The sequence below is a fragment of the Notamacropus eugenii genome, chromosome 5, assembly GCF_028372415.1.
Source record: "Notamacropus eugenii isolate mMacEug1 chromosome 5, mMacEug1.pri_v2, whole genome shotgun sequence".
NCBI classification, from domain to species: Eukaryota; Metazoa; Chordata; class Mammalia; order Diprotodontia; family Macropodidae; genus Notamacropus; species Notamacropus eugenii.
Window position 1 is genome coordinate 324,063,808 of NC_092876.1, and position 14,915 is coordinate 324,078,722.

At 38.3% G+C, this 14,915-nt stretch overlaps 1 protein-coding gene across 5 annotated transcripts in view; it reads right to left on the minus strand.

Moving 5' to 3' along the window:
* Positions 1-14,915, minus strand: part of ARHGEF4 (Rho guanine nucleotide exchange factor 4) — a 501,611-nt gene that overhangs the window by 235,328 nt on the left and 251,368 nt on the right. For all 5 annotated transcript variants that reach the window (XM_072613489.1, XM_072613487.1, XM_072613486.1 and 2 more), the window contains one exon: positions 3,460-3,780. In XM_072613489.1, coding sequence (XP_072469590.1) covers positions 3,460-3,780 — 321 coding nt within the window. The remainder of the gene's footprint in view (positions 1-3,459; positions 3,781-14,915) is intronic.

Here is a 14,915-nt window from a genome sequence, read left to right on the forward strand (position 1 = left end):
TAATTTAACTTCTCTGCCTCCAGTTTCCTCATCTGTAAAATGAGTTTAATAATAGCACCAGTCTCCCAGAGTTGTGAGAATAAAAGGAGATAATACATGTAAAGTGTTTTGTAAACCTCAAAGTGTTATATCCATGTTTTTGTTGTTTAGTCATTTTTCAGTTGTGGCTGATTCTTCATGACCTTGGGGTTGTCTTATCAAAAATACTGGACTGGTTTGCCATTTCCTACTCCGGCTCATTTTATAGATGAGGAAGCTGAGGAAACAGGGTGAAGTGACTTGCCCAGGGTGACAGTTAATAAGTATCTGAGGTCAGATTTGAAATCAGGAAGACTCATCAGGAAAGCCTGATCCTCTATATACTGAGCCACCTAGCTGCCCCATATACATGTTATGTGTTATTATTAGCTATTAAGATTGTCATGGCTGACAGTGGGAGGCATAAACATCTTGGATTTAAAGGCAGGGTTCAGAGGAACAAGTGCTAGAGAGAAAGAGAGAGAGAGAGAGAGAGAGAAGAAGAAGGCTCAGGGATGGACTAGGAGAGTATTAAAGCAGAATTTAAAGGGGCCCCTCATGTTGCTATTGACTACCTCTAGCCATTCACAGAAAGCTGCGTGGTCCATCCCTGTGTAGATACCACCTCTGGAGTCTCAGGCCTATAACAAACAGTACATAATAACAATCAAGTAGTTCCTACATGGCACACTAATAGTCCGCAGAAGTTCTGTTTTAACATTTTCTTTTAAGATTTTAAATTTAAAAACAGGAGAAAACATGCCTCCATCAAAACCTTCCCCCAGTTCCCCACTGTGGCATGAAGATGACTCTGGAAAGTCATGACACCAGAGTACAAACTCTGGCTGGTTCTATCACCCTGGAAAGACTTCAAGTATCTTCCCAGAAACTGACTATACATTTGTCATCCTAGGACCATGCAAATTGAGGACTGAGAAGTTCATCACTTCTTGATTGGCAGCTGGATGATGAATTTGGGGGGTTGGACAATCCCCAAAACCCATCTCCTAGGATATTGAGGGGTTTAAACCTGTGTTGATAGACTGAGTATCTGCACCAATGAAATCACAGCTCTTGAAAGTTTACTGTTAAGTTTTTAAAAATGACACAAGTGATAGACGTTTTTTCCCATGCTGATTTGGAGTCTTTCAAAGTAGGTCATATTTAGCACCTTTTGAAACACCTGAGCAACATCCTGTCACCATGGTAACCTTCAAAGGCACAACCTTAGTGTTTCCGGAAACTCATTCTGAGTACAGGGGGTAACAAAAGCAGTGACTAGACCACAAAACACAAGAGCTAACTTTTATTGGAAAGATAATAACATTTGAGCCACAGACTGAGTCTGACTATATATTTTTGGTAAGTTTCATGGCCTTAGTAAAAGCCAGTGCCCCAAACCTCATCACCTTATGTTTCCTGGAGGTATTTAGACTTTCCAAATATTGGCTCTGAGTCTGATTCTACAGCACACAAGTGAACCTTAGACACATAAAAAGGGGATTAGCATGAGTGCTAAATCTCCACCTTTATTTTTGGTGTTATGTGTCTTTCCTCGAAAGAGTAGAAAAAGTCAAATATTTTTTCTTAATAGAAAGAGATTTGAAGTTGAGAGTCAGGAGGCCCCAATTCAAATATCCTTTTTGATGGTTTCTAAGCATAGTGACCATGGGTAAATCACTAAACCTTTTGGAGTATCAGGTTTTTTAACTACAAAAGGTGCATAATAAAAACTCACCAGAAGCAAGATGGTATAGCTCTGGGTTCAAGTCTTGCCTCTGACTCATACTGACTACATGAGCCAATCATGTAACTCAGGGGTGGGGAACCTGCTGCCTCAAGGCTAGGTCCCTGGGTACGGCTTTTTGACTGAGTTCGAGGTTTATAGAATAAATCCTTTTATTAACGGGATCAGTTAGATTCTAATCTCTTGGTGTGTTAGGTAACTCTCTAAGACTATAAATTACAGGAATGTTGCATATGAGTATTAGTGGGTATCATTTCTATCTGAGGAATATCCTACATTATCCTACATTAGGGAATCATAGACATGAAATAAAAATGTTTTTGCTACCCATATCAGAGGTTGTTGAGAGAAATTTTCTGTAGTCCTTAAATTACCAAATGAACATGAATTATTAATATTGCATTCCCTTCCCTGGAATGGTCACCATTAGAATGTGTACCTACAAATATGTATGTGTGCTTCACCCCTTCGTTAGCCCAACATTCAAGTTTCCCCACAACCCACAATCTGGCTTCAACTTGCCTTTTCAATCTTCTCTCCCATTACTCCCCACAAAACCCACTCCTAGAGACATTACTCACTATGGCTCAAAACACATTTTGTTCCTTCTTACCTCCACACTCTCTCCCTCCCTTTGTCCACAACATGTACACTCTCCCACCTTTCCCAAAAGGTGTTCCTCCTCTCGTCTCTCCGTCCAAAGCCTCCACAACTCAAGTGCATCTGTATCCTTCAGGAAAGCTACTCTAATCATTCCAGCCTATACTGATCTCCCCTCCTACAAAATCATAGCACTTAGTGTCTGTACCATTCATAGGATTATAGATTTAGAGCTGGAATACGTCTCATTGTTACACTAGCTCAACCTTTCATTTTCCAGATGAGGTCATTGAGACCCAAAGGGGTTAAGCAGCTTACTCAAGATCACAATTGAGAGAGATCGGATTCAAACACTTAAAATCATAGGATCATCAATTTAAAGGTAGAAGGTCATTGAGTCCACTGCTCTTATTTTATAGATAAGGACACTTGAGACCCATAAAGGTTCAGCAATTTGTCCACAGTCCCCAAATTGGGAAATATCAGAGCTGGGATTCAAATACCCTAAATTATGGGATCAAATATTTAGAGCCAGAAAGACTCTTCGAGATCACTGAGTATCCTGTTCTCTTTTACAGATGAGGAAAACTGAGACTCAGAAAAGTTATGTGACAAGCCCAAGAACACACAGCTAATAAGTGTTTAAAGTGGGGTTCAGAACCACATCCAATGATCTATCCACTATTCAATGTTCTTCTGTGTATTCTCTTGACATCACAACTAGACTATAAGCTTGTTAATTATTGGGAGCATGTCTCTCTATTCCCTATAGCATCTAACAGAAGGCTGGAGATACAGTCAGTACTCAATGGCTACATGTCCACCAGGAGAAATTGACACACAATAGGGAAAGGACAGCATGACACCAACCACAAAACAGCCAGCAGGAAACAACTACCACCAAACACACACGTGTTCTCCTATGGTGAGATTGCCACATAGTCGTTTATCACTACTCCAGACAGCTAGGAGTCAGGAAGAGACAAGATACAGTTTAAGAGAGACTGGAAAGTTACAGTAGCAAATGACAAGCACAGCTGGAGAGGAGAAGTACAAGGCCAGATACAAAGAAAGATGGCTGGAGGGTGTCTTACTTTGACCAGGTCCTTTGGCAGCGTCCCAGCATGCACCCCCCTCTCCAAATGGGTCTGTTTTTTAAGTTTCCTTTTCCGCTGCTTCTCCAGCCACAAGTCATCAAAACTGGCGTAGTGGTTCCGAGACATTGTTGTAGTCTTGTGGGATGTCTCCGAAGGGCTTCTGTCCGCAGGGAGGAAGGGGAAAGTCCAGGTGATGTTCTCAATGGTGGAGAATGGTCTTTGGATGGACACTGTGGGAGGGACCCTCTTACCAGAGTGGCAAACCAGCTTCTCACCTAGTCTTCCTTCAGATGGAGTGTTGTTTTGGAAAGTAGGGTCCTGTTTTGTAAGAATCAAGAGAGGACATATAAATTTGGGGCAGGTTTTACTTGCCCGTACCCTTTCCCATTCAGACAACAGCCTTGTGCCTTAGTTAGGACACCTAGTACTTTTACAACAGCTTTTGAAAATGCTGACATTTTTAGGCTGAGGCAGACAAATCAATTTTATTCCCAAAGCTAATTATTTAAGTAAGATTTGCCTTGATCAGAAGCATTACTGCATCAAAGATACTGCTGAGTCAATCTCCTTGTTATAAATATAGAATGTAAAATTTAAAATTATACAATCACAGAAATGATGAATTCTTAGAATCATACGTCAGAACTAAAAAGGATCTAAGGAATTTCCTAGTCTGATTTTCTTTTTATCTGTAATGAAACTGAAATCCAGAAAGGTAAAATGATTTACTTACATTCTATCTATTAACAAATATGTTATGCAAATGCAAAATGTAATTTAATGTACTACTGGCCAGTGATCCAAATAAAAGCTCTTCCTTGGAAACTCAGCTTTGGGAATAAGGTTACAAATAAATGTATAATTGATATTTTTGTTACTCATTCTTTCCTTCTGTAGTAGAAATGACCACATAGCTATTGAATGACCAATTGTCAAGTCAATTCATTTCAAATTTCCATTAAACCTCTAGACTTGATCTACAAGACACCAAACTTCCTAACATTAAATTTTTTACTAAAAAAAGAACTATTTAATTTAAGAATCTCTTTGGGTATTGTATTAAAGTAGCCTTTGTCTGTATTTGAGAATCATTCCCTTGGCAGTTTACAGAAGTCAATTTTCTTAAAAGACTTGCTTTGCTCTCTCCTCCCCTCTAGACCCACAATTTCATACTCAGAAACCCAGTTTACATAACAAGAAGCCCTTGTACTATGGCATCCAACAGATCTCAAAGCATTTTATGCAGATTATCTAGGAGTAAAGATGAAACTGTTCTTTTAACTGTTTCCAGAAGACTGCTCTTTTTCAATTACAGGTAGAGAAGATGTTCGGTTAATTGCTATATGGTAAATTACTTTTTATAGGCCTTCACTTGGTAGATGAAAGGATAATTGCTTAATGGGAAGAAAAATATAACAGGAAAGAGACTCTAACCAAGTTTCACTCTATTATTCCAGCTTCATACCTGGAGAAGTATTGAGGTCCACAAAGAGTAAATGTCAATATAATGCATAAAGTATTGGTTAAGCAAGACACCACTTTCATCTATTGTTTAAGATTCTATAATAGCCACTTATTCCTATCATGAAGTCCTAGAGTTCAAGAATATAAGTTAAAAGTCACCTCAGAGATCATCTAATTGAGTCCATAAGTTGCATTTACTTCCCTTCACCCTGGCATGTAAAGCCCTTCCTGACTGTCCCCAATGTACCTATCTGGCTTTATCTTCCACTAATTTCTTTGTTCAAGTCAAACTGTTATCCTACAAACATGCTGCCCTTGTTACCTCCTCTGTGCTTTTCCTCATGCACTCTGCCTTCCAAACTCAGAAATTTCTTTCCAAAGTAAGCAGCAATTGGTATATGGCAATTGACAGTCTTTTCCCAGAACTCATCCTTCTTGATTTCTGTTCTGCATTTAACAGTGTTGACCACCCTCTCTTCATGAATACCTCTCCTCTCTGGATTTTCATGACACTTTCCTATTGATTCTCCTCCTACCTGTCTTAACTATTCTTTCTGCTTCTCCTTTATTGACTCGTCATCCATGTCATGTCCCCTAACTGTAATGTTCCTCAAGGCTCTGCCCTGAGTTCTCTCCTCTTCTCTTATAGATGATACTCTGATCTATATATCTAGTAGCGATCTCTTCTCTAAACTTCAATCCTACATCACCAGGTGGACATTCCAAACTCAACTTCTCCAAAACAGAGCTTATTATTTTATGCTCAAACCTACCCCCTTTCTAATATTTTCTATGTCTGTCAAAGGCACCACAATTCTTCCAGTGTCTCAAATTTTTAACCTTGGTCCCATCCTCAACTCTACTACATGAGCCCTTTCCTGAGCCCCCTAACTACTAGTGCCTCCCATCCCTGGAATATCTTGTTTACTTTGCATTTTTTGTATGTATTTTTCTGTATATACATACATATGTATACATATATGTATATATGTGTGTACATACACAGTGTTTCACTCAACAGTCTGAAGAGTAGGAAATGTTTCATTTTTTGTCTTTGTATTTCCAATATCTAGATTAGTGACTGATACATAGTCATGGCTTAAAAATGCTTATTAACTGATTGGTTTATTTGCTCTGGTATGGAAACACCACTGTACTCAAGAACACAGAAGATGTTAAATGTGACGATAGGTAGCTACTACGCTTATTCAGAGAACCATGGCAAGAAATACAAACTCTATCTTTTACAAACTTATTTCAGACTACTACCATGGGGTTGCTAATACTGGATATTTTCACATAAGGGGCAAACTCTTCCACTACCATCCTACTGCAAAGTTTCATTATAGCGCAGGGATGACATGAGCTTCCCAAGGCTATGATAGCAGATATAAGCTCTGATCAGACCTACCAAGCTGGGAAAAGTTCATGTAAAGGCTGGCAATGGATTGTTAGTTTGTCTAGCTTAATACAAAGAGATTTATCATGACAGGTTTGACCTAACAAGGGATGATTTGGGGAGAAGGAGGGAAAACAACTAAGAAAGACTGTCTACTAAATTATGTAGGGATCTTGACCTACCTTGTAGCAGGAATGCTCAGGAAATCACGGATCTTATAAAGTATTGATAGAAAGGGATTTTCTACTTCTACTTTAAAACAGTGAAACTTCTTATCTTTTAACAGTTCTACTAGGCAGCTCTGTTATTAGTAACACTGTTATTAGTAACATACTTGGTAGTCACTGGATGCTTTTTCCACAATTTAATGACAAAAATTCAGGTGTAAAAGAAAATAGCTGGTTTGGGCAACAGAAATCTAGATTCTCTCTTGACAATATGTCACTTCTACTATGTGTTTCAGACAGATTGGTCATGCCTTTTATTTTTTTCCTTCATTGAGATTTTGGGGAAGATCTGACCATCTCTTTTCTCATTATGGTCCTGAGGGTCATTCATACATTACCTCTCTGATTGTCTTAGAAAAAAAATGTCTGATTAGACATTAGATACAATTAGAGAAGTAGGAGGATGAGAAACTTATAGTATAGTTGGGTTATTCTAATGGATTTCACATGTTCTGGGACAAGTATGGCTCTGAGTACAAGGCAGGAAAAAGATGGGGATTGTAGTACATTCAGACTGGCTTGTATTCATTTTTAACCTAGAACCTACCTGCAAAAGTGTTGAGCAACCAAAGAAATAAGACTAACTGCTTTAGCACAGGGAAACTATTTGGCACAAGAGTGGGATGTCAGTTCTTTCTCCTTGTAGAATTTGTATTCAGTGCAAATTTCCTATCCTAGTTGCAAAGTTAGAGCCTAAAATATCAGTTCTAGCCCTGCCTCAGGAAATGGAATGTTGAGCACTATGCAGCTTAGGAGAAATTCCTGTCTATTTCGGTGGAAACTATTATATTAGTCAATGAAGATAGGAGTGGTCAAATCCTGTTGCAGTTGAAATAGAGTTTATTATCAGATATTTTTCCAACTAATGAGCAATTGTTTCTATTGGAGTTTTTTGTTGCAATGATATTTGCTATCACATAATTTTACCTCTGTCAAAGGTCAGGGTAAGAAACTTCCCTAATTATGTAATATATAAGATAAGCAAATTCATTTAGAATTTTTTAAAAAATTGATTCAGTTTACAGTTTAAGTAAATTTAAACTACAGTATATTTTGCTCACATTTCCTTTTTCTCTCCATAGCTTATGTTTTCTCCCCTTCCCACATTGGGGAAGAAGGGAGGGAGAGAAAGAGGAAGGAAGGGAAGAGAAGGGGAAGAGGAAGGAGAAAAGGAGAGGGAAGGGAAATGGAAGAATAAGTAAAGGAAGGGGAAAGAAGGGAAGGGGAGCAAAGGAAAGAAAGAAGGAAGGAAATGAAAGGAAGGAAGGAGAAAGAAAGGAAGGAAGAAGAGCAGGAGAGAGGGAGAGAAGGAAGAAGGGAAAGAAGAAGGAGGGAGGAAAAAAGAGTGGAAGGGGAAAAGGAAAGAAGGGGAAAGGGAAGAAGGAAGGAAGGAAGGAAGGCAGGCAGGCAGGCAGGCAGGCAGGAAGGAAGGAAGGAAGGAAGGAAGGAAGGAAGGAAGGAAGGAAGGAAGGAAGGAAAGATATTTTAAAAAACATGTCTAAGTAGAAGCAGGTATTCACACAAACTGCCATTATTACTACAAAAATTATTTTAACATTACTGAAGGCTGCAACAATGTGAACTCCAAAGAAGCAAAACAATTACAGGTATTCAAAAAGGAATAAGAATCTTAACATCATGGTTTCAGAAAAACCTGGGAAGATGTATATAAACTGATGCAAAGTGAAGTGAACAGAACCAGGAGAACACTGTACACAGTAACAAGCAATATTGTAGTGATGATCAACTGTGAGAGACTTAGCTACTCTATCAATACGCAATGATCCAAGACAGTTCCAGAAGATTCACACAGAGAAAAAAAATCTATCTACATGCAGACAGAGAACTGATAAACTCTGAGTGCAGATTGAAGCACACTTATTTCCCTTGAAATTTCTTGCTTTTTTTGAAACATGGAAATAATGTTTTTATGACTTCACATGTATAATTAGGATACTATTTACTTACCTTCTCCATGGGTAGGGGAAGAGTGAGAAAGAGGGAGAGAATTAGAAACTCAAAATTTTTTAAATGAATGTTAAAATAAAACATTTTTATGTATCTAGGTAATTTCATCATTCTTAGAGTTAGAAACTTATTTGGTGAAGAAAAACATTTAAAATGTTTGACAAATGTAAAACAAAAAATAAAATTAAGTGACTTGCCTATGTTCACGATGTTAAGGTGTATCAGAGGCAGGGTCAATCAATAAACTTTTATTACGCACTTACTATTTCCTATCCATACCTTCCTAGCAATGTCCAACCTTGCCACAATATTTCTTTATATAAAACAGAAGAAATAGAAAGCAGATGAAGGGAGAGGGAAAAAAAGGAGCAAAGCACACACCTTCTGCTTTGAAATAGCAAAGTTCCTCCTAGCAGAATGTTTCTGGGCAAACAGGGTCTTGTCTGGCAAACAAAGGGTTATATTGAAGAGCTCTGCATATGGAGTTAGAAGATCTGGGTTCTAATTCTGACTCTGTTGCTGACTGCGCATGTGGCCTAAGAAAATTACTTAACCTTTCAGTCTCATGTGACGTTTCCTTTATTTGCAACATGGTGGGGATGACAGAATTAGTAACTGAGGGACCTCCTAAAGACAGGCCTAGGAATCCAGAGCTCAGAGCCACAAGCTCTGTTGGGGTTCAAGTGCATCAATTCAATTTGATTCAATTTCTTTGGGAACATTGGGCAAGTCACTTCCCTCTCTGGACCTCAGTTTCTTCATCTACCATGAGGGGATTAGACTAGACGATCTCTACAATCAACTCAAGCTGTAGATTCTATATTTTAAAAGTACCTAGTCATGTGAGCTAAGTAGCTATGGGAGAGGAAGAGGGCAATAGTTTCTGACATTCATTGCTGTATTGTCTCCAATCTACCCTTCCTCATCTCTGTCTCCCTCCCATTTGGTCCTGGATTGGAGGATGGAGAGGGTCCCACCCATATATGGTGGACCTCCAATCCCATAGGAAGGCTGCAGCAGCTGCCAGGTTCTTCTTCCTCTAGAATCAAAAATGCCTAAACCTCAGACTTAAAACCTTAAAGGAAAGGACATCCCCAATGTAAAACCTACCTTTCAAATACCCGCAAATGTCCTCTGCTCTCTGACTCACAAACACATGAGCTATTCCTCCACAGCAAAAATAAAATTAAATACAAAAGATATAAGAACAAAAACCAAAACAATACAAAGCAAAACCCAAAAAACCTGGGCTGTGATGTGTGAAAATCTTAATGAAAATGTCTTGGTCTCATTAGACATATCAGTAGCTATGGCACTGATTGTGTGAGGTGGTGCCAACACGTTGTCATAGTCTGAAAAAATCTATGCTTGTTGTTGTCGTCTGGTTCAACAGACCCTCTACTGCCTGTCATGAAGCTTGTCCCCAAAGAAGAAATAAGAAAATATACTTTTCTCCCTTCATTGGAAAGTTGAAGGGATACAGGTGGGGAAGACCACCTATATTCTCAGATTCAATTGGTAGTTCTGTTGACTGCACTACTTCCCCCTCACCTTTCTCCTTTAATTTTTAAAAAAATTATTATAAGAGATGGTACAATGGGCAGAAAAGACAGAAGGTTTTAGTCAGAAATGAAGGTGAGTTAAAGCAAAAGCTAATTTAAAAGCTAAATAGATAACTAGATAAATAAAATTTCTCAGCCCCCACTTCCTATCTGGTAACCCCACCCTTGTGTCTTGGCCCTTTTTCTATATTTTTCTCCATCTGTAAGCTTCTATACTTGGAACACTTCAGGTTAGAAAATAACAAATTCCTAGCTGATTGACAGCTCCCTGATTATAATTTCAAGGGGTGGAAAACCACTCAGATCCACTTGAATGGAAGCTCTTTCCTAATTAGAATATGCCACAGCTAGGATTCAGGAGCTGCCCTGACTCCCTGAGTTACCAGAGCTACCCAGAAGGATGGACCCATGAGTTCCAGACCTTCATGTACTTCTGCAGCCTGCCATGGCCTAAAGATCATAGTAGCTGAGGTTCCCTGGCGTTGTCACTGGTACCATCTCTTTCTCATGTCTTCACAGTCTTGTTTTGGAGATATAGTCCCAACTCCAGTGTGAAGGGTTGGTGGACTGCCATAGTTTGGAGGTGTCATCCCACATTAAGGGACTCATCGGGCTCCCTTAGTACCCTTTCTTTCTTGTCCCTGTCTCTTGCTTCCTTAGGTGTCTTCAGTTAAGCCATATGGCCTTCCCTTTGGGGCTTTCCATTAAAGGTATAAATAAAAGGGCTTATTGATTTCATTACAGAGGCAACTGACTAGTAGATAGAGTTGGTTTTGGAGTCAAATAGGCTTAGATTCAAGTACTACCCCTGTGACCCTGGGCAAATCACTTAACCTCTCAGTGTCCCAGGCAACTTTCTAAGATTATAAGTTGCTGAGTGGGTATAGGAACATTGGTAACTGAAATTTCTTTACTCTATAACAATGAAATCACAGGTCTGGTCTAAAAAGAAAGTCCTTTAAAGAACTGCTTTCAGTATTGATTGGGTCATCTAATTCTTCCATGAAGCACTTTCAGTCCTATCGATGAATCCTAACATATGCCAATAGATTTTTTAGCAAATTCACCTCACATTACTTCATAATTTAGCCTAACTCACTTCACTTCTATTTCAGAGTGTAACAGCACAGACAGTGGGGAGGCCTCACATAGACAGAAGATGCTGATTCCTGCGTCACAGAAAAGCCTCTGCTGTCATTCTCAGACAGCATTCTTCAGAACAGCCACAAGAGGGAACATTCACACACTCTCCAAGTTACTTTCCTATGCCCCAGTAAAGGTTTTTCATTTGATCAAGTTAATTTTTGTTTGCTAATTTTTTCCCCTCTCTTACATAATTACAGGTCTGCTAAATTCCTTCATCTGTGTGTATGGAGACTTAGATCTCCCTGGCAAAAAATATGACTTTTCTATTTCAATGTGCTGGCCCTGTACATAATTGGGGTAAGTGCCCAAAGACAGGGTATGATATGAGGGGTACTCCGAAATCTTCCCCAGTACCTTGCTATAGGGCCCAAAGTTCCTATTTTCATCCTTTTGATTTAAGGTATTGAAAGCCCTACTGTTTGCTGGTGGACTTTGCAAACCTGTAGAATCTTTGAAAAGTAATTTGACAGTATGCCGTAAAAGTTACAAAAATAATTATACCCTTCATCTCGGGGATTCCACTGTCAGGAGTATACTCTGTAAGTGTTCTCAAAAACAGTAACAGAAAATAATATGTTCAAAGATCATGAGTATAGAACTGAAAGGCAATTTAGAGGACTTCTAGTCCAATACACTTATTGATGAGGAAACTGAGGTCCAGAGCTTAAGTGATTTGCCCAAGGTCATACAGGTAGAAACCGGAGAATCAGGATTTGAATCTAGGTCTAGCTCACTCCAAACCTAGTTCTTTCTGTGACAACAGACAGATTGATCCTAATGTTTATAGAGTATGATTATGGTAATATTAGCCATTACTGTGAAAAAATAGAAGTACCCTAAATTCCAACAGTATGTGAATATTTAAATAAATCATGTTATTTTGATGCAATTTTACAGTAAGACCAATATATGAAGAATATAAGGAAATCTGGAAAAATCATTATGAAATAATGCAATAAAACAAAAAAGAGGCAAAAACAGAAGAATAAAGTTATTGTAACTGCAACTAGATAAAAGGAAAACGAAGATAAATGAAAAAGCAGACAGTTGATGAAGAGTTAAATAAATCATGGTAGTTAATGTAACTCTACAATAAGGCCAATGTATGAGGAATACAAAGAAATCTGGAAAGATCATTATGAAATAATACAAAGCAAAAAATAAAAATGCAGAAACAGAAAAAATGGAGTGCATACTAACTACACCTTGATCATAAAAAAGGAGAATCAAGATGAGGAAAAAAGCAAAGAATCTTAATGAGGACTTGGGCAGTATAACTGAAAAAAATGTTATGACACTGTGAAATCAACTAATTTAAATGTGAATAGTTGCTAAAAAAGTTTAAATGGACATACTGATGTCCCAAGCTAAATTTCTAATCAAGCATTATTTTTAAAAATCACTTTCTAAAGAGAAGCATTCCACCATTTGGGAAACAAATCACAAGACTGGTGGTGTGATACAGCAGTGATGGAGACTTTCATTATCCGTTATCTATTGAAACTCACTATGTACCCAAAGCAGAGAAGTAAATTAATTCTTTTTTTTACCCCTCTAACGATAATTTCATCCTTCAAAAGGCATTTTAAATCTGGATCTCATTTTTAACATTAAGAAAGTACTGGTGGCTGAGCTGGAAATGAAACTACTCCATTTTGTAATTTGTGATAGAGAAGGAGAAGAAAGCCAGGAGTAGCCTGATATACAGAGTTTTGGTGGAGAAATCATGGGTTCAGAGAAAGAATAGGTGTCTATGATTTAGTTCCCGTGAACTAAAATGCTGTGGAGGACATCAACCCCTCCATAGACTTGGGAAACTCAGTATTTTGAAACTCTAAAAACCCAAAGAGAAATCATTCTTAATGAGAGAGTTATCTTAATATACCACCATGGATACACAAGGAACTCGTTATATATTAGCTAATGACAATATATATTCACTAAAGGATGGCATAATATGTGCCATACGTAACATATCACATATATAGTCAAGGAAACTTTTTTTTTAAATGTACAGAAGATGGAAACAATGCTGGTTAACTGTGAATGAATTGACATTGTATGACATTGTCCTATAAGATAAAATGTTAGGAGTGCTGAAGTTCAGAATGAACAGAAGCTGGCAAGACAAAAAAAAAAGAGAAAGAGAGAGAGAGAGAGAGAGAGAGAGAGAGAGAGAGAGAGAGAGAGAGAGAGAGAGAGAGAGAAGGAGGGAGGAAGGGAGGGAGGGAGAGAGGGAGAGAGGGAGAAGGTTTTAACCTAGATTGGGGAAAAAAGGAGGAATAAGAAGAAATAATTTCATTGCCCAGGTTGCTTGGGATAATAATAACAAACAGTGGACAGAAGGAAGAGCCACTTAAGTTATTTTTCTTCTCTTGTCTGCCAAGGAGAATGGGGAAGAACAAACAAAAATGGCTAATAGGCATTTGAAACCTAAGATAAGTAAGGAGGTAGTAAGAGAGTACATGCTGCCTCTGCCAGGCTCAAGTCACCAGACCCAAATGGACCTAGGACACTAAAAGAATTACGAGAGGTGATTGTTGAGCCATGACCCATGATCTTTGAAAGATTGTATATGATGGAAGAAGTATTCCAATATTGTACTTCTCCAATGTTGTAACCAGTGTCAAAAGTGGAAAGGAAATAGAACTGCCATTTATAATTTGATTCATATTGAGCTCACAGTTCATTAATATCCCCATATCTTTTTCATAGGAAGTGTTACTTAAGCATCTCTCTTCCATTCTGTACTTGATTTTTTGAACCAAAGTCTAGATCCCAACATTTATTTACCCCTTTTTCATATCATCTTATTGGCTTTGGCCCCCTTGTCTTAGCTTGTTGATAACCTCTTTGAATCTGTACTTTTTTCATCCCACCTGTTAGCTCTGCCTCTCAGATGGATGTAAAAATTTATTCAAATTTATTAAGTATGTCATCTATGCCTCCATTCAAATCATTCATAAAAATGTTGAACATTAAAGGGTTAAGAACAAGTAGTATATTCTACCAAAAGACCTCCCCCAAATTGACATCAAGTCATTAATGATTATTCCTTGGATATAGTCATCTAACCAATTCCAGATTCACCTAACTGTACTCTAATCTAACCCATAGCTTTACATCTTGTCCTCAAGGATCATGTGAAGGGCTTAGTCAAATGTATTTCTGAAATCAAAATATACTGTCTCTATACTCTAAATATATAGTAAGAGGCAGCTAGGTGGTACTTGGAAATGGACTTGGGAGTCAAAAAACCTTGAAGTCAAATCCTGCCTCAGACATTTACTAGCTATGTGACCCTGGGCAATTCATTTTCTTTTGGCTTCAGTGTCTATGAATTGGGAATACCTTTCACCTAGATCCCAGGATCATTGTGAGGATCAAGTGAGATAATACATGCTGTAAGCCTTGAAGTGCTATTATCATTATTTTTATATGATCTCTCTAATTTACCAATCTGGTTTTCAGTTGTTTATCAGTCTTATCCTACTCCCCATAACCCCATCTGGAATTTTCTTGGCAGCTATACTGGAGTGGTTTGCCATTTCCTTCCCTAGCTAATTTGACAGATGAAGAGACAGGTTAAGTACCTCGCCTAGGAGAGCTAGTACGTCTAAATAGCTAGATTTGAACTCATGGAGAGGAGCCTTCCTGACTCTAGGTCCAGCTCTCTATCCACTGTGC